This window comes from Podarcis tiliguerta (genome assembly GCF_965153285.1).
Source record: "Podarcis tiliguerta genome assembly, chromosome: 8".
Lineage (NCBI taxonomy): Eukaryota > Metazoa > Chordata > Lepidosauria > Squamata > Lacertidae > Podarcis > Podarcis tiliguerta.
The window spans coordinates 86,596,188-86,619,901 of NC_139541.1; the positions used below are offsets into that span (position 1 = coordinate 86,596,188).

General features: G+C 49.5%; 1 protein-coding gene and 1 long non-coding RNA gene across 2 annotated transcripts; both read right to left on the minus strand.

Moving 5' to 3' along the window:
* Window positions 1-699: 699 nt before the first annotated feature.
* On the minus strand, window positions 700-16,247 carry LOC310684207 (uncharacterized protein). The gene is made up of 7 exons (XM_083454877.1): window positions 16,191-16,247; window positions 14,478-15,077; window positions 13,749-13,830; window positions 11,699-11,781; window positions 11,263-11,389; window positions 5,589-9,078; window positions 700-883 (listed from the first exon to the last, which is right to left on the minus strand). The coding sequence occupies exons 2-6, from the start codon at window positions 14,889-14,891 to the stop codon at window positions 6,644-6,646; spliced, it is 3,141 nt and encodes a 1,046-aa protein (XP_083311003.1). The 5' UTR covers window positions 14,892-15,077; window positions 16,191-16,247; the 3' UTR covers window positions 700-883; window positions 5,589-6,643.
* Window positions 3,996-23,264, minus strand: LOC310684857. Its single transcript, XR_014514890.1, has 3 exons — window positions 23,213-23,264; window positions 4,251-4,930; window positions 3,996-4,135 (listed from the first exon to the last, which is right to left on the minus strand). It is a non-coding gene; the product is annotated as an uncharacterized lncRNA (long non-coding RNA).
* Between the last annotated feature and the right edge of the window lie 450 nt (window positions 23,265-23,714).

Below are 23,714 nucleotides of genomic sequence, written 5' to 3' on the forward strand. Positions count from 1 at the left end.
TGTGAAATTTTGGGGACACACAACCTCTAGCTCAGGGGTCAGCAAACTTTTTCAGCAGGGGGCTGGTCCACTGCCCCTCAGAACTTGTGGGGGACTATATTTTGAAAGGGGGGGGGAGAACGAATTCCTATGCCTCACAAATACAGCCATACCTCATGTTACGTTTGCTTCATGGCCCTTGTGGTCTCTTCCAACTCTAGGATTCTATGACACACACTTTGTGGCATCTCCTTTTGGCAAAGGGTCAAAACATAGTTGCAACCCCCTCCAGGACCAGGCACCCTCAATGGGCTTTGCGCTATAACTCCCAACCGGAGGCAGGCGGGATGGAAACAGCCGTCCAAAAGGTCCAGCCAGCTCCAGAGGCGACCCAAGGCTGCTCTCCAATGGGGCGCTGCTCCAGGCATCTGAGTTGCCCAGCTCAAGGGAGCTGGCGGGACTAAGAACCAGGGTTCCTGAATTGCAGGGGTTGGACTAGATGAGCCTGGAGTGTCCTCTTCCAGGATTCCTCATCTGGATGCCAATGCCACGGCTGGAATGTCTCCCAAAACTGCCCCCCCCTTTCACAAGGAGCTCTCCCCCCCCCCCCAGCCTGTGTCTTATACTACCCTTTGACTGGCAACCATCTCCAATCTCCTTGGTGGACAATCCCAACCAAAGATGCATTAGATTCTCTGAAATCTACTCAGGAGTCCTGTAGTGATTTCATGCTCTTTATTGCAGCTTGTAAAGCAGTGATTTAATGGCCCCCAAACCTCAGGCTGTTATATACATTATTTACACAATTAGTCTCGTCTGATAGGCTGATTCTGCTTCCCTCCTGGAGCCTGATTGCTCTTTTCCTGCAAGCCAATCAGTTGTTGCATTCTAGGATCCTACTTGCCTTTTGTTCTAGGCTCCAGGCTTAGTACATAACCCCCCTCCCCTCTACGTTCCCGTTGCGCCCAGAAGGTTAGGATTCCTAGTCGTTGAGGTATGCCGGTCACCTACGTATGCCTTGTGGTCTTGGTTGTCTCTTGGTAGGGGTTCCTGGTTCTGGCTCTTGTTCCAGGGCTGCCGGCTGTGATGGGGTCGTTGGGTGGGACGCCGCTAGTCCACTCGGTTGTGGTTCTGGTTCCTGTGGCTGCTCGGCCTCGGTCACTTCTGGACTTCCTAGTTCTGCCTCCCTTACCCGCTCCTCCTGCTCTATGGGCCTCACCCTTCTGCTATCCCCTTGGGATTCCTCTGTCCAGCCCTCCTTGCAGTTGCCCCCCAGGAACCATCACAGCAGTTGATCGCAGTGGCGGCGCCAAGCTTTCCCCCCTTCATTAGCACCTTGTATGACACGGGGCCAGTCACTGGTGACTGGTGGGTACCCATGCCAGGCCCCCCCGAAAGTTCTTTGCGTACACTGGGTCGCGGAGCTGGAAGGTCCGGGGGTTACTACCTTCCCCCACTGCTGCCTCGTCATGGGCCCTGTTGGGGTGAAGGCGGTCCAGTCTTGTTGTGAGGCACCAGCCCATGAGTAGTTCCGCTGGGCTCCGGCCATCATTGTGCTGTGGGTGCTATGCTGGGCTAGGACAAATGCAGCTAGGCGATACTCCCAGTCCCCTTGCATCATGCGGCGGAGGGTGTCCTTGGTGGTCCACACCATGTGCTCTGCTTGGCCATTGGTGGCGGTGTGGAACAGCATTGATCGTGCATGGCAGTTGGCATTTTCTGTTGCGAAAGTCTGGAACTCCTGTGATGTGAATGCTGTTCCGTTGTCGGAGACGAGGGTGTCAGGGAGTCTGTGGGTTGTGAACAGCCTGCATAGTACTTGGATGACCGCAGCCGTGGAAGTTGACAGTACCTGGGCGACCTCCAGCCATTTGGAGTATGAGTCCACCACTACAAAGAATGTCCTTCCCTGGAAGGGGCCAGTGAAGTCCACATGCAGGTGGGACCACAGTGCTCGGGTGGACTCCCAGGGTTGGATGGGGGCCCTTGAGGGATCTGGGCAGGACTCCTTTCAGCTCTGGCAGTATTTAACCGAGGCCTCTATCTCCCCGTCAATTCCTGGCCACCACACATAGCTTAAGGGCCTCACTACCCCGGGTGTGTTTCATGTAGGGCTGTGAGGAACTTTTGGCACAGAGGCTGGGGAACAACCACCCTGCTTCCCCGTAACAGGCACCCCTTGTGGGCTGACCAGTTGTGTTTGCAGGTTGTATAGCCCACAAATTCCAGCCCAGGGTCGCTACTGGGCCATCCCCGCCACACCCAGTCCAGGACCCGGGAGATGACCCTGTCCTTCATGGAGTGGCGTGCTACTTCCAGCACCTGAATGGGGCGGTCAGGAAGATGTTCCAGGCTCATGACCTCATGTGCGGGTCCTGGGTCTGGTCCGGTCTCAGGTAGTGGCAGTCTGCTGAGGGCGTCTGCATGGCCCATTGCCTTCCCAGGCTGGTGGACCGTGTATACTGGTAGCCAGTGAGGAAAATCAACCACCTGAGGACGCAGGGTGACAGTACTTGAGGGGTCTGCTTCTCGGGTGTGAATAGGCCAAGCAGCAACTTGTGGTCGGTCACGACGGTAAAGGGGCGCCCATAATAGAAAGCGTGAAATTTCTTTACTCCCTTCACAATTGCCAGGCCCTCTTTGTCTATTTGTGAATAGTTCCTCTCAGCTGTGGAGAGGATCTGGGAAAAGTAAGCCACTGGCACCTCTCTTCCATCCGGAAGTTGGTGCCCTAGTACGGCACCGACACCATAGGGCGAGGTGTCGCATGCCAGCACCACCGGCAACCTCTTGTCAAAGCGCGCCAGGACTGGGTTCAAGACGAGCAGATTTTTGACTGCTTGGAACGCAGCCTCATGGCACTGCCCCCACACCCACGGGGCCCGCTTATCTAACAGTCTGTCTAGGGGCTCTGCTACTGCTGCTTTGTGGGGTAAGAAGGCATGGTAAAAGTTCAATAGTCCCAAGAAGGCTTGGAGTTCCGCCTTACCCTTAGGTGCAGGGGTGTCGCAAATAGTTCGCACCTTGTCCCCGGTCAGGTGGACTCCGTCTGCATCTACTGTAAATCCTAGAAAAACCACCTATTGAACTCCTAGCAGACACTTTTCCTGCTTCACCTTGAGGCTGGCCATCTGGAAACAGTGCAGGACGGTGCGGAGTGTGTCCCCAAACTCCCCCAGCGTGGCCCCGGTGATCAACACATCATCGAAGAAGAGTGTGACGCCGGGAATTCCTTTGAGGAGAGAGTCCATTGGATTTTGGAATATGCCTGGGGCCACGCTGACGCTACATTTCAGCCCCCTGACACAGAACGCGCCCCTGTGCGTTACAGTCGTCTGTGCCTCCGCAGTGGCCTCGTCCACTGGCAACTGCTGATAGGCCTGGGACAGGGCCAGCTTGCCAAAAATCTTAGACCCCGCCAGGGTGGCAAGGACATGGCTGACCATTGGCACCGGGGATGCATGAGCTGTAAGGGCTTTCTTTATGGTACATTTGTAGTCTGCGCAGATGTGGACTGAGCCATTGGGCTTGACGGGTGTGATGATTGGGGTTTCTCGGGGGCATTAGGCTAGAGCACTCCTTGCTCCATGAGCCGGTCTAATTCCTCGTCAATGCGGGGTTTTAAGGGTGAACAGGACCTGGTGGGCCTTGAACATGATGGGTCATATGGCAGGGTCTAGTTGTAGGCCAATGGGGTGGGCAGTATATCATCCCAATGCCCCATCGAAAACCTCTGGAAATTCTTTGCACGTGGCATCCACGTCCACGTGGGAGCTGGTGCGGTTTACCCCAGTGATGGCTAGCCCCAGTGGCCCAAACCACGCCAACCCCAGTAAGCTAACGTAGCGTCCCTTGACCACGATCAAGTCCAACTGCCACTTCCGCCCTCGATATTGTACATTGAAGGTTCCCACCCCCATCGTGGGGACCTTGCGTTTGTGGAAGTCTTCCGGAGGGTGAATGGGGCTGGCCAAACTTGGAGCCACCACTGAGACACAATTCCTTAATGTCCATGCCAAAATTATGGACAGGGTTGAGCCTTTATCAAGCTCCAGGCGGTACGGGGCTGCCTCTATCTGTGCCTTGATGTAAATTGTTTCCGCATTAGAATGAGGCAACTGGTATACCTGACAGTCTGTGATCTTCGTCGAGTTACCTTGGGACTCTTTGTTGGAAGCCACCCAGAGTGGCTGGGGAAGCCCAGCCAGATGGGCGGGGTACAAATAATAAATTATTATTAATTATTATTATTATTATATTCGTCAAGTTACCTTGGGACTCTTGGGTTGGCCATCTGGTTCGAGGCGTCGGGCAGGGCAGGCACAGCACACCCGGGTGATGTGTCCCACTTTTCTGCATTGTCGGCATTCTGCGTTGGGAAGTCCTCTGCTCATGGCTCTCCCCGCAACTTGCACAGTTCCCATCTTCCGGACGAGGCTGTCATGGTGGGCATGCAGCTTATGTGCGCTGTTCCACTCAGTGCACGTCCTCCCCGTCAGATTCTGAGTCATCGGTGAGGTCCTCGTGGTGGATCCCAGGTTGGGACGACATGTTTGACTGGAATCCTTGCGCTGACCTCTCGGCAGCTTCAGTTGCTAAAGCCTCCTCTAGGGCAGCCTGGACCGTCAGGTCCTTCTTGGCGTAGAGGCACCACTGCAGCTTCTCGTCCCTCAGGCCGCTCATGAGACAGTCGCCGAGCATGTTCTCCAGCTCTGTGACGTTGCAGAGCCGGGCAGCCTGGCAGAGGGAGAAACCGGTTATGGTTTCTCCGGAGACCTGCCGCTTTGGCTAGAAGGCACTGCGTCACGCTACCACTGAGGGTTGTTGCGAGAAGTGCCCCTTCAGCCGTTCTATTATCGTGTCATAGGGAACGGTCGCAATATTTGTGGGAGTGAGGAGGGCTCAGGCGATCTTGAACGTTTCTTCTCCACAGATGCTGAAGAAGGTTGCCCTCTTCTTGGCTGTGTCTCATGACGTCCTTTGCCTCCAGGAGGAACTGGAAACGGGTGGCGTATCCTTCCCAGTCTCCTGAGACTGGGCTGAACGGTATGAAGCGGTTGTCTGTCGCCATTCTGGGTCCTTGGGTCCTGGAGCTGTAGCCTGGATGTGCAGTGCAATGCTGCCTGTGGCGGCTGTGTGCGGTGCGCGGCAGACAGCTCAGCAGGATCACACCTTCATCTCCAGTGATATATATTCAGAGTCCTATAGTGATTTCATGCTCTTTATTGCAGTTTGTAAAACAGTGATTTGATCGCCCCCCAAACCTCAGGTTTTTATATACATTATTTACACGACGAGTTCAGTCTGATTGGCTGATTCTGCTTTCCTCCTGGAGCCTGATTGGTCTTTTCCTGCAAGCCAATCAGTTGTTGCATTCTAGGAACCTACTTGCCTGTTGTTCTAGGATCCAAGCTTCGTACATAACTTTCTCCTTCCTCCGTGTCCCCAATTCTTAAATAGGCTTTATTTCAAAACAGGGTGGGGGGTAGAGATGGCTTAGTCTTCCAAACAACCCTTTATCCATTAGTTAGTAGACAAGCTTCCCAGTGCAAGGAGAGGAAAGCAGACCTCTGAGCCCAGCCTGGCTCAGCCACCCCACCAAATTCTGCCCGCATGCCTTGAGGCCCCAAGATGGGCAGAGGAAGGCCTGGGGGGCAGCTGCTGGCTGGGACTTTGATTGGGGCAGGATGGGGGCACAAGGAGAGGGAGACAGGAAGACCGGCCAGGGGGTGGCACTGGGGGATTTATTCACATTCGTTTTCTACCCCAAAACCACCACCCCCTGCTGTGAAGAGGGTGGCGCCTCTTCCATGAATTCCTCTTCCACTCCCAGCCACTCCGCTCAAACCTTTGCTAAAATCCTGCTCTCCTTCCTCCTCTCCGTCTCAGAGGCTGGGCTTTCTGTCTCATCTCAAGAACAGCCAAAGCGCCCACAGTTGCCTCTTATCTCCCACCCAAACCGTCCACATCAATCCTAAGCGTCTCCTGTTCTGATTTCCATTTTTTGTCTTCCAGCTTTTCAGACTTCTCCTCCCTTCCTTTCATGGAGACATCTAGTGCTTCTGTTTTCTTTGTCAGTGTCTCTGCTTTAGTGGTCAAATTTGTCACCATTTCACTATTTCTCTCAATTCGGGCTAATAGCTTCTCCAAATTTTCCTTCATCTCTTTAGTCAGATTCTGTTTCCTGCATTTTTCCTGTTCTCCCTCTTCCTTCTAGCCTGATACCCAACACACATAAGCTGTCTTACATAAAATCCAATTTCTGAAATTAAGATTCGAATTAAACAAATAAACCAAATAATTACTTGAAGAGATGAACCATAAAAATTAAAAAAAGGGAGTGTCCAAGAAGACATAGCAAATTAGATGTTCAGGTAAGAGTGGTTGACTGGCAGGAATCCAATTCACTTTAAGGGGCTCAGAGTAGAATAAATATTTTCCTTCAAAAAGAAACAAGCTTGTCGAAATGTGTCCGGATTTTGGCTTTTTCAGCCAGCTCTCAGTCTTTCTAAAAGGTCCAATTTTTAAAAAAAGAGCTTTGAAAATGAGACCAGACTTTCAAAACTCCTTCCAATCACACACTTGGCACTGATATGCTTCCTCCCCTGTATGTATTCTTTGATGAAATGAGATTTCCTTTTTGACTGAAGCTCTTTCCACATTCCTAACACTGATCTGACTCCTCTGCTGTGTGTAATTTTTGATGAGCATTGAGACCTACTTTCCTGGTGAAGCTCTTTCCACATTCCAGGCACTGAAAGGGGTTTTCTCCTGCATGAAGTCTTTGATGGGAAGTGAGGCTTATTTTCCAGGTGAAGCTCATTCCACATTCCAAGCACTTGAAGGGTTTCTCCCCTGTATGAATTCTTTGATGGGAAGTGAGTGTGGAGCTGTTAATGAATCTCTTTCCACATTCCAAGCACTGATACGGTTTCTCCCCTGTATGGATTTTTTTATGGAAAGCAAAACTTTGTTTCCAGCTGAAGCTCTTTCCACACTCCAAGCACTGATAGGGTTTCTCCCCTGTATGAATTCTTTGATGGGAAGTGAGATCATACTTGTGATTGAAATTCTTTCCACATTCCATGCACTGATAGGGGTTATCCCCTGTATGAATCCTTTGATGGGAAGTGAGCTTGGCCCTCTGACTGAAGCTCTTTCCACATTCTACACACTGATAGGGTTTCTCCCCTGTATGCATTCTTTGATGGGAAGTGAGATTGTAGCTGTGACTGAAACTCTTTCCACATTCCATGCACTGATGGGGATTATCCCCTGTATGAATCCTTTGATGGGAAATGAGCTTGGTCCTCTGACTGAAGCTCCTTCCACATTCCATGCACTGATAGGGTTTCTCCCCTGTATGAATTCTACGATGGGAAGTCAGACTATAGTTGTGACTGAAGCTCTTTCCACACGCAAAGCAGTGATATGGTTTCTCCCCTTTATGAATTCTTTGATGGACAGTGAGACTTTCTTTCCGGGTGAAGCTCTTTCCACATTCCAAGCACTGATAGGGTTTCTCCCCTGTATGAATCCTTTCATGGGAAGTGAGCTTGGCCCTCTTACTGAAGCTCTTTCCACATTCCACGCAATGAAAAGGTTTCTCCCCTGTATGAATCCTTTGATGGGAAGTGAAACTGCTTTTTTGACTGAAGCTCTTTCCACATTCCACGCACTGATAGGGTTTCCCCCCTGTATGAATCCTTTGATGGGAAGTGAGATGGGCCCTCAGATTGAAGTTCTTTCCACATTCCACGCACTGAAAGGGTTTCTCCCCTGTATGAATCCTTTGATGGGAAGTGAAACTGCTCTTTTGACTGAAGCTCTTTCCACATTTCAAGCACTGATAGGGTTTCTCCCCTGTATGAACTCTTTGATGGACAGTGAGACTTTGTTTCCTGGCGAAGCCCTTTCCACATTCCAAGCACTGATAGGGTTTCTCCCTTGAATGAATTCTACAATGGGATGTGAGTGTATAGCTGTGACTGAAGCTCTTTTCACACGCAAAGCAGTGATAGGGTTTCTGTTTTGTATGAATTCTTTGATGGGTAGTGAAAATTATTTTCCTGGTGAATCTCTTTCCACACTCCAAGCAGTGATATGGTTCCTCCCCTTTATGATTTCTCTGATGGACAGTTAGACTTTCTTTCCAGGTGAATCTCTTTCCACATTCCAAGCACTGATACGGTTTCTCCCCTTTATGATTTCTTTTATGAACAGTTAGACTTTCTTTCCTGGTGAAGCTCTTTCCACATTCCACACACTGATAGGGTTTCTCCCCTGTATGAATCCTTTGATGGGAAGTGAAACTGCTTTTTTGCCTGAAGCTCTTTCCACATTCCACACACTGATATGGTTTCTCCCCTGTATGAATTCTATGATGGGAAGTGAGATGGGCCCTCTGACTGAAGCTCTTTCCACATTCCACGCACTGATAGGGTTTCTCCCCTGTATGAATCCTTTGATGGGAAGTGAAATGGGCACTCCGAGTGAAGCTCTTTCCACATTCCACGCACTGATAGGGTTTCTCCCCTGTATGAATCCTTTGATGGGAAGTGAGCTTAGCCCTCTGATTGAAGCTCTTTCCGCATTCCAAGCACTGATAGGGTTTCTTCCCTGTATGAATCCTTTGATGGGAAGTGAGCTTAGCCCTCTGATTGAAGCTCTTTCCACACTCTAAGCAGTGATAGGGTTTTTCCCCTGTATGAATCCTTTGATGTGCAGTGAGATGGGAGCCCTGACTGAAGCTCTTTCCACATTCCATGCAGTGATATGGTTTCTCTCCTGTATGAATTCTACGATGGGAAGTGAGATTGTGGCTGTGACTGAAGCTCTTTCCACACTCCAAGCAATGATAGGGTTTCTCTTTTGTATGAATTCTTTGATGGGCAGCAAAACTCTGTTTCCAGGTGAAGCTTTTCCCACATTCCAAGCACTGATAGTGTTTCTTCTCAAGGGGATTTCTGTGATGGGAAGTGGAATGGGAGCTCTGACTGAAGCCCTCTTCACAGTCTGAATCCTGATATGGCTCCTCCACTGTGTGGATTTCGTTGTGGTCTCCCTTGTTCTTCATTTCCAATTCATCACCACCTGAAACTAAGTGGCAAACGGATTAGAGTCTCGGGAAGAAGTTCAGTCCCAAATTATGAAACAATGCTAATTAATGCTTGGAACAGGGGAAGAACTGAAGGGCGTTAGATGTTATAACGTTCCTTTTGTTCTGTAAAAACATCTAGTTTTGTATACAAATCAAGTTGAATATTAGATATTTTCTCTCTCAGGTTTTTAAAAGTACAGCTTAACCTGGTAACGTCATTTTGTTCCAATTTAAATATGAATCTGTACTATCTTCATAAATAAAATGTGCTTTTATTGAAAAAGGTGGCCAATGCGGGAAAGTTCGCTGTTAAAATTAAGATATACTGTATTTTTTGCTCTATAAGACTCACTTTTCCCCTCCTAAAAAGTAAGGGGAAATGTGTGTGTCTTATGGAGCGAATGCAGGCTGCGCAGCTATCCCAGAAGCCAGAACAGCAAGAGGGATTGCTGCTTTCACTGCGCAGCAATCCCTCTTGCTGTTCTGGCTTCTGAGATTCAGAATATTTTTTTTCTTGTTTTCCTCCTCCAAAAATTAGGTGCGTCTTGTGGTCTGGTGCGCCTTATAGAGCGAAAAATACGGTATTCAATATGCTAAGTTGTTCAGTATGCAGTAATAAATCTAAACAAATTTTAAGAGCTGGAGAAATATTTGGGAACATTGACTCTGGACTGACTTGGTCATAGTCAGCTGCCTTGTGGTGGGCGATGTAAGAGTAGGGGAATAAAAATGGGAAACGTGAACTTCTTGTCATGTGAGAAAGACACATGAGAGCAGAAGCAGCAAAGCAGGCTGGGAAGTGCTGGGACTGCACAATCATTTGGGCCTACTAAAGTTATTCAGGCCTAACTGCTAACTGTTGAGTCACTCTGACATGTGACTTAGCAGCCATTTTCTCTGTGTGTTCTCTGAAAGATTTCAGTCAGTCACTCCGCCTCAGTTGTGAGCAGAGTCAGTATGGAATCTCAGTCAAACTGTTTGGAACATGAAGAAGTTTATTTTAACTCAGTAAAGCTCTTATTCTTTAAAACTCTGCATTATTAATTTACGCTGCACGTCACTTCTATGTGCTGAAAAACACTTTTCATATATTGAACAAATGTGTGTAGCAGCTGCCAAATTTAAATTTCTTTAGTGGCTAAAAATTTAATGATGATGTGCATCACCTTAAACCTATTTGGATGTTTTCTTAAATTCTCGACATCACAGAATGCAGCAGAAACTTATCATATCGGCATTATTATCATTATTCAAGTTTCCTTACAATGGCACCTCGGTTTACATAAGCTTCAGGTTACAGACTCCGCTAACCGAGAAATAGTACCTCGGGTTAAGAACTTTGCTTCAGGATGAGAACAGAAGTCATGCAGCAGCAGCAGCGTAGCAGCAGCAGGAGGCCCCATTAGCTAAAGTGGTGCTTCAGGTGAAGAACAGTTTCAGGTTAAGAACAGACCTCCAGAACGAATAAAGTTCTTAACCCGAAGTACCACTGTACTTCAATATTACATTATTGTGAGACGTTACAGGGGACGAGGCAGGGGGCCTTCTCGGTAGGGGCACCCACCCTGTGGAACGCCCTCCCAACAGATGTCAAGGAAATAACTATGCAACTTTTAGAGGACTTCTGGGGGCACCTCTGTATTGGGACGCTTTTAATGTTTGATGTTTTATTATGTTTTTCTATTTGTTGGCTGGGGCCACCCAGTCAGATGGGCAGGGTAAAAATAATAAAATTATCATTATTGTTACTACAGGGTTCACTGCCTGAGATTCAAAAAGCCTGGCTCTGTTTTGGGATGGAGTTTGTTTGGTTCAGTCTTGGAATCTGTGCCATCTCCAATGTCAAGCGACTCTTTGGTCAACCAGAGAGAGACAGAAGCAAGAACAAAAGCAGGAAACGTGACTGAAGCTACTTCAACATCCCAAATCACTCTGAATCCTACATTTAAGAAGGCCTGGGCAGTTCAGACAGCCTGATCGAGGTTTTAAACAGCAGAACTGGAGGAAGAATATTCACAGGGAAAACAATCAATAGCCATCCATCGAAGGTTTGCTGTGGGAGTGTTAACATCCCAGGTGCTGTGGGTGGCACTGTTGAGCCCCATCGAAATATCAGAGGTTCGTCACATAGAGAGATGTCTTGAATTACAAAACAGATAGGATGATCCAATAGGGAGCCTTACCGAGAGAGTCCAAGATCCCACGATTCTCCTCCATGACTTCCTTATGGAGAGCTCTCTGGTCAGGATCCAGCAACGCCCACTCCTCGTCTGTGAAATGGACAGCCACATCTTCAAAGCAGACTGGACCCTAACAGAAAAGGAAAAAGGCTGTCCTCTTAGAGAACATTCACGTGGCTCTGTTGTTTTCTACAGCGGCCAGACCCCTCTCTGCCTTCCTCATCCCTCTCTCCTGCTGCAGCTTCTGCCTCGGAGTCTGGGCTGCTCTCTGCCACAGACTCCCTCTGCTCCCTGAGCCCTCTTCCCTCTCCAGCTTCAGACCCCTCCTCCTCCTCCTCCTCCCAGTCGGCTCCCTCTTCTCTGGCTCCTCCCACCATTCCTCTGCATCCAGCCAGTCTGCATCCAAGCAGTCCTTCCCCACAAGGCTCCTTCCCCCTACCTGATCTGGGTCCACAGCCGCTGCCTCCCCTCCACCACCATGAAAAGATGAAGGAGCAGGTCTTGGTGGCATCATTCCGTCACCTGGGAGAGACCAAGTGGAAACTGTGAGCGCCTGCTTCTCTCAGAGGTGAAACAGTGCATCTCTAAGTACAGATGGGGCTTCGTCCAAGTCTCCCCTGCTAGCTTCCGGTTCCGCTCTGCTTTAATGGAGGCAGCGGGAGATCGTTGGCAAAGGAAAAACAAGGATGGCTGAGGCTAATTCTCCTTGCAAGTTTCCCCCAGGGAAAGGGGGAAACGAGCTTCACTCCCAGTTTGTCTCGGTACCAGGCTCCGGCTCTGGCATGGATTGCAGGAGGCAGGGAGGCGCTGAGTGCAAAAGCCCTTCGCCTGCCGAAAACCCTCCTTCGCCGCCATTAAGAAGAAGAGGTTCTCCTGTCAATCAGAGCTCAATTTGGATTAATGTGCAGGCATTGCTGGAAGAGATGAGATCATAAACTGTGGAATTGAACCAGCTGCAAGGTCTTTAAGGTTTGAATTTGAGAGTAGACTTCAGTTGGTGCAAAAGATGGTGGGGGAGGGGAGCCTATGGCTTCTTTATATGAAGTTTTCTTCTCTACATTAATGACTTGGCAACCCACCATTGAATGCTAGTTCAAATTATATATGTACAGGTGTGCAGGGATGAAACTGGATTGCAGATATGGAATATAACATCAAATGGAACTGTGTGTGTAAAAACAAAAAGGAAAAAGTGAGGGAAGCTCTATTTTGCAAAATGTTTATGATGGAAAATTAGAGCTAACTCTTCCCTGTAGGGTATTGCTTTCCTTTCTATTTCTGTACATTCCCTTCTAAGCTACCCTGGCACTGCTACCCTACACTTCCCCATCCTTTAATATATACAGACTGAACTGAATAATGCTAAAAGGACTTGGAATTTAATTTAATTGGATAAATGCGCATTTATCTTAGGCCAGACAGAGGGATGTAAGGACTCTGAAAGTTGTGTAGGAGCTGATAAGGTTCATTACTGAGTCATTTGCAGTTTAACCGATCCCTTTCCTTCCCAGGCAGAGAAGAAAAATGGCAAAAAGAGGTTATTTATTGGGACAGTGTGATTTTTGAAGCTGCTGTTAAAGTTGCCAAACAACGAAGCACAGGACAGAGCGATGGAGAATTTCTGAAACCACAATGGGATATTAGCTCCGTCCAAGGAATAATGGAGAACAGCAACAACCAGGAAAAGATAGACAGAACATTTTACAAGGACGGGGGAAAACATCACGAACAGAAAGATTGCCACACATGGGAAGAGTAAGGATATCGCTGGAGTGCCTCACTTGTAGTTTTATATATTATTTGATGTTTCAATACGAATGGAAGTCATTAATATTGCAGTTGTTGTATAAAGGATTGTTATCTTGACAGGAGTGTAATTGAAATTAATAAGATTTTGGAATGCAGAAATCAAGAAAATCATCAAACCATCGGTTTCAGCATGCGGGGGCCACCTATATTATATAATTTTGTATCTTAAAGATTGGTATTAGAATCATAGAATCCTAGAGTTGGAAGAGACCACAAGGGCCATCGAGTCCAACCCCCTGCCAAGCAGGAAACACCATCAGAGCATTCCTGACATATGGTTGTCAAGCCTCTGCTTAAAGACCTCCAAAGAAGGAGACTCCACCACACTCCTTGGCAGCAAATTCCACTGTCAAACAGCTCTTACTGTCAGGAAGTTCTTCCTAATGTTTAGTAATTGTATTGTAATAAGTAATTGTATTGTAATTTTGCATTGTTATAAGGAGGCTATTATTAAACTGTAATTGTAAACTAATCAAATTACTATCATAAACGTCTCCCCTGCTGAGTACATTTGGACATTTGTACCCATTTCATATAATAGTTGTGCAAAAATACATCTCCCCCCCTCTGAGCTCTGGGCTCCAGGTGTCCTCCCCCAAAAGATGTAAAGAACTCACAGACAGGTTTCAAAACCAAGAGAATGTGACAAAACGGGGGCGAAAACGCTCCTTCCTCCTTACCCAGAGGCCTCACTCTGGCGTCCAACGGAGTCTTCTCTGCCTCAGAAGAATCAAGACCCATTTCTGCCAAAAGATCCTTCCTCTGAAAGAGCAACAAGGATTCAAAACAGAGAATGGGGAGAAGGGTTAGAGAAGGAATGGCAGAGGAAAGCGCCTTCGGGGACAGAGGTGAAAGCTGCTTCCTGCTTCTGCTAGACTGGTGTCTGGGACTGGCTGCCAGGACCATGAAACATTGGTCCTCAAGGATCTTCACTGGCTCCCAGAATGTTTCCCAGCACAATTCAAAGTGTTGGCGCTGAACTTCAAAGCCCTAAACTGCCTCAAAGGCCCAGTATACCCACAGGAGCGTCTCCATGAACTGAGGTCCCGTTCCGAGGGTCTTCTGCTGATTCCCTCACTGTGATAAGTGAACTTACAGGGAACCAGGCAGAAGACCTTCTCCACAGTGGCCCCCACCCTGGGGAATGCCCTCCCATCAGGTGATAAGGAAATAAGAAAATGCATAACTTTTAGAAGACATCTGATGTCTTCTTATGCTTTTATATGTGCTGGAAGGCACCCAGCCACATGGGTGTCATTAATAATAATAATAATAATAATAGTAATAATAACAATAATATCTGTTCCTAGATGCTTTCCAAAAAGGATGGACCATTAGGAAATGATTTGGGAATACTCTCCCTCCTCTTTGGAGCCCCTTGGGAGTATCCAGAGGAAAGTCTCTCTCACCTGCTTCTCCGCCTGCTTCCTCTCCTCTGCCTGACTCAGGAGGAAACCTTCGGCCAGGGCCACCGCCTGGGAACTGGTCTCCGCTCCACAGTCCCTCACCCAGCACTCCATCTCCAGAGGAAGGACAGCCAGGAACTGCTCCAAGATCACCAGGTCCAGCATCTCAGCTTTCGTGTGCCTTTCTGGCTTCAGCCACTGATGGTCAAGGTGGTAGAATTGGCTGCAAACCTCTCGGGGTCCTTTGGCCTCCTGGTAGCAGAACTGCCTGAGCTGCTGGCTCTGCACCTCTGAGCAAGGGGTGTCCTCCTCACCCAGTTCCTTCCTCACAGTGTTTTCCCAGAATCCTCCACTGCTCCCCCTTTCCATGGCATGGCCTCTTCCTGCTTCAGGGCCAGCTGAGTCTTGCTCATCCATCTGGGCTCTCCGGAAGTCTCCAAGAGATCGGAAGGAGCCCCTTGGTCCTCTGCAAATTCTAGTGCAAGTTGCAGCAATTCCTACGAATCAAACACACTATTCTATTGTAAGATCAATACATAGCCAAGAGAAGAAGAAGGTTCCCTGAGGAAGCGTAGGGAGAGGAGGAGGAAGAAGAAGTCATAACTGTGAATGACAAGTGAGTCATTTGTATCAGCTGTAATTAGGAGCCAAGGCAACAGTGGGGGTCCCTCCCCACCCCACTTCATAGTCCAGAGCTTCGCCCCAAGCCAGCCATATCTGCTTGGGTGGCTTGGTGAGCAGCAGGGCCCATGTCTAGCTCCAGCCACCGTCCCTTGGGGACTTCCTGCTCTGGATCCGAGGGGAGGGTGGCCAGGCCCTCTGGGTGGAACTGCCCTGGAAGACGCCTCGGAAACTGGACTTTCCGTCAAATAAAGAATTAGGGAGGGAAAATGGCTGACATACAGAGATTTATGAATAGGGAGAGAAGGGAAGCTTCGTGGTATTTCCCTCCTAATATCCTTCTCCCTCATAATAATGTCCCTCCGAATCTCCTTCTCCCTCATGTCCCTCTTAATCTCCTCCTCCCTCACAATAATGTCCCTCTTAATCTCCTTCTCCCTCACAATAATGTCCCTCTTAATCTCCTTCTCCCTCATAATAATGTCCCTCCTAATATACTTCTCCCTCATGTCCCTCTTAATGTCCTTCTCCCTCATAATAATGTCCCTCTTAATGTCCTTCTCCCTCATAATAATGTCCCTCTTAATCTCCTTCTCCCTCATAATAATGTCCCTCTTAATCTCCTTCTCCCTCATGTCCCTCTTAATTCACTTCTCCCTCACAATAATGTCCCTCTTAATATCCTTCTCCCTCACAATAATGTCCCTCTTAATGCACTTCTCCCTCATAATAATTTCCCTCTTAATATACTTCTCCCTCACAATTATGTCCCTCTTAATACACTTCTCCCTCACAATAATTTCCCTCTTAATCTCCTTCTCCCTCATGTCCCTCTTAATATACTTCTCCCTCATGTCCCTCTTAATATACTTCTTCCTCATAATAATGTCCCTCTTAATCTCCTTCTCCCTCACAATAATGTCCCTCTTAATCTCCTTCTCCCTCACAATAATGTCCCTCCGAATGTCCTTCTCCCTCCTCACTGTCTTCCCGTCCCGCCTCCCTGGCCTGAGGTCCCTCTGCCTCCCTCCCGGACCCCCCAGCCTCTCTTCCCTCCCCTTCCCGCCTCCCCCCGGGGCAGGGAGTTCCCCAGGCTTCCCCCGAGAGGAGACCCACCACAGCCCGGCAGGCGAAGGCCAGGCCGGAAGGGACGTCAGATGGGAGGAGGAGGAGGCGGAGGAGCGGCCCGCCTTCCTTTCCTGTCCTCTCTAGGAAGCCAGCTCGGCGCCCCTTAACCCTTCTCTCTCCCTGCCGAGGAGCCCGGGGCGTCGCGCAGGCGCGGGGGGGGGGGGGGAGGAAGGCGGACCCCGAACCCGGGCCTGGGCGCGTGTGCGTGTGAAGGGGGAACCCGTGTCCCGGAGGAGGAGCCCGTCTCTCTGCCCGGGGCTGGGAAGGGGCGTCTGGGCGGGGGAGAGGGGGGTCTTGGGGGGCCAGATGGGGGACCCGGGGGTGTCTCTTCTGGGGGGGGCGAGTCTCTCTTGGGGGCTGCGGGGCAGAGAGCCCTGTCCCAGCAAGAGGGGGGCCTGGGAGGGTGCGTGGGAAGGGGGAACCCGTGTCCGGGAGGAGGAGCCCGCCTCTCTGCCCGGGGCTGGGAAGGGGCGTCTGGGCGGGGGAGAGGGGGGTCTTGGGGGGCCAGATGGGGGACCCGGGGGTGTCTCTTCTGGGGGGGGCGAGTCTCTCTTGGGGGCTGCGGGGCAGAGAGCCCTGTCCCAGCAAGAGGGGGTCCGGGGGGGGGGGAGACGTGGCTGGGGGGGCCATTCTGTGTTGTCCCACCTGCTGCTTGGGGTCTGTATTTCAGCCATAAATATCCCATGTTCTTCTCTGTTAGTGACGTCGCCTTGGAAGCAGCACAGGAGCAGCCGAGGGGATTTTCCTAGGAAGCCTTTGATTCCCCCTCCGGTGACATTGCTATAAGTTTGTGGGTGCCCAACCCCCGCAAAATACCTCCATTTCATAAATGTGGGACTTGGATTTAGACTTGGGTTGCCAACACCGGGTGCCAGACGCGTGTGGATTAAACGGTGTGTTTGAGGCTCCTCATCCTCTGGAATCAGCGTGTCTTCACAGCTCCTTCAACCAGGCCAGGAAGGACGCCTGGATCCAGAATTGGCCCCCCAGTCCCTGAGGGCCTCATGGTTGAAACCGTCTTTAGGGAAGACCATCTTACTCGGCTAGGAGGGACGCCAGAGAAGAAGGCTTGCCATGTGTCCTCTTTCCCCAGGACATGTCCTCCTTTTCAGGGGTAAAATTTCTGTCCAGGTGGATTTTTGGGTCAAAATGTCTCTGGCCAGACGTTCTGGAGGAGACATAACTGGGGGTGGAAGACTTGCATTTCTCTTCTCTTCTCCTGCCCCCCCCCCCCCTCAGCAAAACATCTCACAGCGTACTAGGAGTTTTGAAAGTGAGAGTCATCATCGCATCCTCGTTTTTGCTCCTCAAAATCTGCCCACCCTCCCAGAGAAGGGCAACCAAGGAGATGAAGACTCCGTCCTCTTCCTTCTGTGACGGCAGGTTGCTCTTGCTCCTTGTCCGCCTTCCAAAATGAAGAGCAGAATCCTAAAATTGGAAGGGACCCCAAGGTCCATCTAGGCCAGGGGAGGCAACCTAAGGCCCGGGGGCCGGATGTGGCCCAATCGCCTTCTCAATCCGGCCCCCGGACGGTCCGGGAATCAGCGTGTTTTTACATGAGTAGAATGTGTCCTTTTACTTAAAATGCATCTCTGGGTTATTTGTGGGGCATAGGAATTCGTTCATTTCCCCCCTCCCAAAATATAGTCCGGCCCCCCACAAGGTCTGAGGGACGGTGGACCGGCCCCCGGCTGGAAAAGCTTGCTGACCCCGGATCTAGGGCTGTTTTTCAATGTCCCAACGCTGCCTGGCCCTGGTCCCTCCAAATGATCTTGTCTGGCTGGTCTTTCTTCACCCAGTCATGTCAAGGAGCAGCAGGGGGGCTAAAAGGAGGAATAAATGGAGGACAATATCCCTGTCCCCCCAGAAAAGCTCTTCTTGCTCTTTTCGTGGAGGGTCTAGGCCCCTCTTGAAGGACCTTTGCCTTGCTCCAATCAGGTTGTATATTTCCACCCCGTGGGACGGGACCCAAATAGTTGACTTGCCTCATTTTGAAAACTGGCATTTTGAAGCTTTGACCATTAGGCCTGCACACCATCAGCTTTTACAGTGGTACCTCGGGTTAAGTACTTAATTTGCTCTAGAGGTCCGTTCGTAACCTGAAACTGTTCTGGGGCCTCCTGCCGCTGCCGGAACATGATTTCTGTTCTCATCCTGAAGCAAAGTTCTTAACCTGAGGTACTATTTCTGGGTTAGCGGAGTCTGTAACCCGAGGTACCACTGTAAATACTTTACATTTGCTGAGGTAAAATCTCCACCCCCAACATTGCTTGTGGCAGTTCTGCCCTTGCCTTAATCTGCTCTATTTTTAAAGGAAACATCTCTTTTTCATGGGCCATCTTGGCCTCCCTGTCTCTTTCTTCTTGGGCTCATCTTTCTCTCTCTCTCTCTCTCTCTCTCTCTCTCTCTCTGCCTGTATCTCTGCTGGATGAAGGGCGGCTGCCATTCTGGCCTGTTCTCTTTCTTTCTCTGCTTCAACTTTATGTTTTTTTCTCTCTTCTTCAGCCTTAGACAGTTCCAATCTTAGCCTCATCATCTCTAATTCAATATATTAGGATTCTCCTCAGACGCAGCAGCTGGGTCATCCTGAGTCTCTTTGGCTTGGCGCTGGCTGGTCATTTTCTGACAGGATTTTTTTCTCTTTTTAATCAAAGAACTTCACTCCTTTATTAAACTGGTTGTTCTGTGTCTCTGGGTACGTTTCTCTGTGGGTTTTTACTTCATATCATGGCTCTTTCCCCCCCCCGGCACCCTTGGGCCCGCCCTTCAGGGTTCTTGTTTTGAGACCCCACTTCCTCCCTGGGTTACTTTTCCTGGAAGGGACAGAGTATTACTGCTCCCCCTAAGTCTCCTTTGATTTCATCTCCCAAGGTAGAGACTTCAGTTACTGTTTTAAGCCTAAATGAGCAGGAACCTCTTGAAAACATCACTCTAAACAGATCAGCTGTTTGAGCTCATCTAACTTTCCTCCCATCTGTCCAGAGCTTTGTCAATTCGGCTGCCCAGTTGGGCATAAGTCTCTCCTGGTTTCCTTTTAATTTCACGAAAGGCTTTTTGGCTTTGTTCTGCAGTCAGTCCAAAGCGCACTTTCACTCTCTCCTTAAATGTGAGGGAATCAGAGGTTTCATCCTCTCTGAGATCTGAGAATATTTCACTCAAAACTCCACATATCTGTGAGCGTAAGTGCAGCATCCAGTTTTCCTCATGAATGTTTGAGTCTGCCAGTCCGCTCAAAACTAAATAGGATCTGTGTGGGTTTTAACTTCCTATCCCACCTCTGCCCTCAATTAATATGCGACGACGCAAGGGCTCTTTTCCCCCTGGCAGCCTTGGGCCCGTTCTCTCTCTTAAATATAGTGCACCCACCTCACAGAACACAATTCCCACAAATGCCCTCCAACTACCCCAGATTATCTTGTGGGGGACTCACGTGAGGTCGTCGTCGTTTAGTGGTGTCCGCCTCTTTGTGACCCCCTGGACCAGAGCACGCCAGGCCCTCCTGTCTTCACACTTAAGACTTTGGCTCTTAACAAGGTAGCACTTTCTGCCAGTTACCCTACTCCCGAGGTACTCCAAGCAAAAGACCCAAGGGATCTCTGGTTTGGGAGTCTTCTCTTTCTAGAAGGATCTCTCCCCTCCTGGCTGGGATGAGACCTCAGCAGCCGGTCTCTTTCCAGCTCCTCCTTCTCCTGGCTCAGCCTCCCAGTTCATTCCTGACCTGATTTACTCTCCCAGGACACCACACACTGTCCTTCCCACTAAGCTCAGAGACTCCTTTCTCTAGCTGGTGATCTTTTCCTCAGAGTGGATGTTTCCACCCAGAACCAGCTCCTCTCACTCCCCTTCTTCCCCACCGCCCTCCAAAGCTCCTAGCCATGGGGGGAACTGGGCCCAGGTCTCCCTCCTCCAGCTCCAGGGCTCTTAGTCTGTCCGATAACCACATGGGGCGTCTTTGGGTGTAGGATATTCTCCTAGGTGCCCCAACCCACCACTTCCCCTGAGCTTCCTGCAGCCTGATGCCAACAAACAGGCGTGCGTGTCCTGCTTGTTGGCAAGTAAAGCAACACCCCTCCCTGGTTGGGATGGAGGGTCTCGCCTCTGGAATGGTGGAAATGACCGTGCAGCCATGTGGTTGGTCAGGGGCCCAGGCCCCTCCTGAATCTTCTTCTGAGGGTCTCAGGATGGGTGATGAATTTCGGGGAATTGGATTGGCAGGCAGTGCCCCTCTGCATTTCTCCCTGCCCTGCCCCTCAGTGCAATGAGTTCTGGGCAGACCTGCAGAATTCTCCAGTTCTAGGATTCCGCGACACCCCAGATCACTCTCTGTATCTGGGAAGGGACTGCACCAGAGCTGTGAAGTCACTGAGGGGGGAAGAGGAGACAAGAAGAGGAAGCTTTCTCTTGGCTAAAAACCAAACTCCCCAGAAGGAGCAGGAAAGGCCCAGAGGGGGAGGGGCTCTGGAAGGACATCCCCCTGGCGGGCCTTTTCCTCGCCAGGCTGGGTGCCACTTAACCCTTTTGCTGGTCCCCCTCTCCCTGCGGAGGAGCCCCGGGGGTGGCACAGGCGCAGAGCTGCTCCCTCGGGGGACTTTGGGGGCATGGCAAGCTTCTACCTCTGTGGGGAACAGATTTCTGTACATCTCAAGAGCAACAAGAATGTATTCCTTCCCTGGTAATATATTAATATAATAATCTATTACCAGATAATGGAGGCTTACAAACTGGATAGGAAAATTGGTTTCGAGGTGGAAAAATCAAAACTAGAAACAGAACTGGTAGAACCCAAAACTAAGACTCTGTCAAGAATGTATAACTTGCTGTTGAAATGGAATACACAGGATGAGGAAGTGAAATCTGCAATGATTAAATGGGCACAGGATGTTGGTCATAATATAATGCTGGCTGACTGGGAACGGTTGTGGACCACTGGTATGAAATTTACGGCATGTAATGCCCTCAGAGAGAATATTATGAAAATGATATACAGATGGTACATGACCCCAGTCAGATTAGCAAAAATCTATCATTTGCCTGATAACAAATGTTGGAAAGGTAAGGAAGCTGAAGGTAATTTTTTCCACCTTTGGTGGACATGCCCGAGGATTAAGACCTTCTGGGAGATGATCTATAATGAAATGAAAAAAGTGTTTAAATACACCTTTCTGAAGAAACCAGAGGCCTTTCTCCTGGGCATGGTCGGCCAACAGGTGCAAAAGGATAGGACTTTCTTTATGTATGCAACAACAGCAGCAAGAATACTTATCGCACAGTATTGGAAGACACAAGAACTACCCACTCTGGAAGAATGCAGATGAAAGTAATGGACTATATGGAATTGGCTGAAATGACCGGCAGAATCAGAGACCAGGGAGAAGAGATGGTGAAAGAAGATTGGAGGAAGTTTAAAGACTACCTACAGAAATATTATAAGATCAATGAATGTTAGATGACATCTGATTGAATGTAAAAGGTTATTAGTAAAAAGTTTAAAAATTAAAAAAGACTTAATATTTTAAGATACAAGAAAATCAAGTTATATTAAGATACTAAAATTAAGACAAAAATTAATTAAGACAGAGGGAAGGGATTTGTTGTCTGAATACATGATTTGGAATACAGAGAAGGGAGGTCTGGGGAGGTCGGAGAAATAAGTTAATGCAAGGAATACAATGAAGATAAAATTGTTTTTAATTTTGTCTTTCTTTTTTCTGATACTTTTTGCTGTTTTGTGTTTGTGTTATATTGTATTTCTTTTTTCTTTGGTACTGTTGTTCACTTTTTGTTGTTTCATTTTCTATGTAAAACCTAATAAAATATATATATATATATATATAAAAGAATGTATTCCTTCCCACCCTTTGCTTGAGAAGCCAGAGGAAAACTCTGCAAGTGTTTGGCTCCAGGGTCCCTTGAGAGAGAGTTGGTTCCGACTCTGAGCAAAGAGGAAGGAAAAGGGGGTCCTGCAAGGAGAGGATGATTGGAAGACCCCCTTTTCTAGGGGTGGGGGAGAGGGATTGGGCTCCCGGGTCAAGAGAGCACCTTGTATCCTGGCACTGAAAAGACACCCCCCCTCACACACACTTTGTGGCATCTTCTTTTGGCAAAGGGTCAAAACATAGTTCCAACTTGAAAACCACCTCCAGGACCAGCCCCCCTCAATGGGCTTTGCGCTTTAACTCCCAACCGGAGGCAGGCGGGATGGAAACAGCCGTCCAAAAGGTCCGGCCAGCTCCAGAGGCGACCCAAGGCTGCTCTCCAATGGGGCGCTGCTCCAGGCATCTGAGTTGCCCAGCTCAAGGGAGCTGGCGGGACTAAGAACCGGGGTTCCTGAATTGCAGGGGTTGGACTAGATGAGCCTGGAGTGTCCTCTTCCAGGATTCCTCATCTGGCTGCCAATGCCACGGCTGGAATGTCTCCCAAAACTGCCCCCCCCTTTCACAAGGAGCTCTCCCCCCCCCCCGCCGTGCCTTATACTACCCTTTGACTGGCAACCATCTCCAATCTCCTTGGTGGACAATCCCAACCAAAGATGCATTAGATGCTCTGAAATCTACTCAGGAGTCCTGTAGTGATTTTATGCTCTTTATTGCAGCTTGTAAAGCTTCTCGTCCCTCAGGCCGCTCATGAGACAGTCGTGGAGCATGTTCTCCAGCTCTGTGACGTTGCAGAGCCAGGCAGCCTGGCAGAGGGAGGTCACTTACCCGGTTATGGTTTCTCCGGAGTGAGGGGGGCTTGGGCGATCTTGAACGTTTCTTCTCCACAGATGCTGAAGAAGGTTGCCCTCTTCTTGGCTGTGTCTCATGATGTCCTTTGCCTCCAGGAGGAACTAGACGCGGGTGGCGTATCCTTCCCAGTCTCCTGAGGCTGGGCTGAACGGCATGAAGCGGTTGTCTGTCGCCATTCTGGGTCCTTGGGTCCTGGAGCTGTAGCCTGGATGCACGGTGCGATGCTGTGCTGCCTGTGGCGGCTGTGTGCGGTGCATGGCAGACAGCTCAGCAGGATCCCACCTTCATTGCCAGTGAAATATATTCGGAGTCTTGTAGTGATTTCATGCTCTTTATTGCAAACAGTGATTTAACTGCCCCCCCATATATATAAAGGTAAAGGTACCCCTGGCCGAACGGGCCAGTCGTGTCCGACTCTAGGGTTGTGCGCCCATCTCACTTAAGAGGCCAGTGGCCAGCGCTGTCCGGAGACACTTCTGGGTTATGTGGCCAGCATGACTAAGCTGCTCTGGCGAGCCTGCACCAGCTCAGCACATGGAAACGCCGTTTACCTTCCCGCTATAAAGTGGTACCTATTTATCTACTTGCACTTAGGGGTGCTTTCGAACTGCTAGGTGGGCAGGAGCTGGGACCGAAAGACGGGAGCTCACCCCACCGCGGGGATTAAACCGCCGACCATACGATCGGCAGGTCCTAGGCACTGAGGTTTTACCCAAGAGGCTTGAACCAAAGAGTGAGCCTTCTTCACCCGTTGAGCCAGCTGTTA

What these genes read in the sequence shown, in the direction of transcription:
- LOC310684207 (XM_083454877.1), bottom strand. Translation starts at nt 14,891, where the DNA reads ATGGATGAGCAAGACTCAGCTGGCCCTGAAGCAGGAAGAGGCCATGCC. An exon ending in CGCCAGAGTGAGGCCTCTGG is followed by an intron (nt 11,782 to 13,748) that starts GTAAGGAGGAAG and finishes GGTCTCTCCCAG; the next exon opens with GTGACGGAATGATGCCACCA. An exon ending in CGGCTGTGGACCCAGATCAG is followed by an intron (nt 11,390 to 11,698) that starts GTAGGGGGAAGG and finishes CTTTTCTGTTAG; the next exon opens with GGTCCAGTCTGCTTTGAAGA.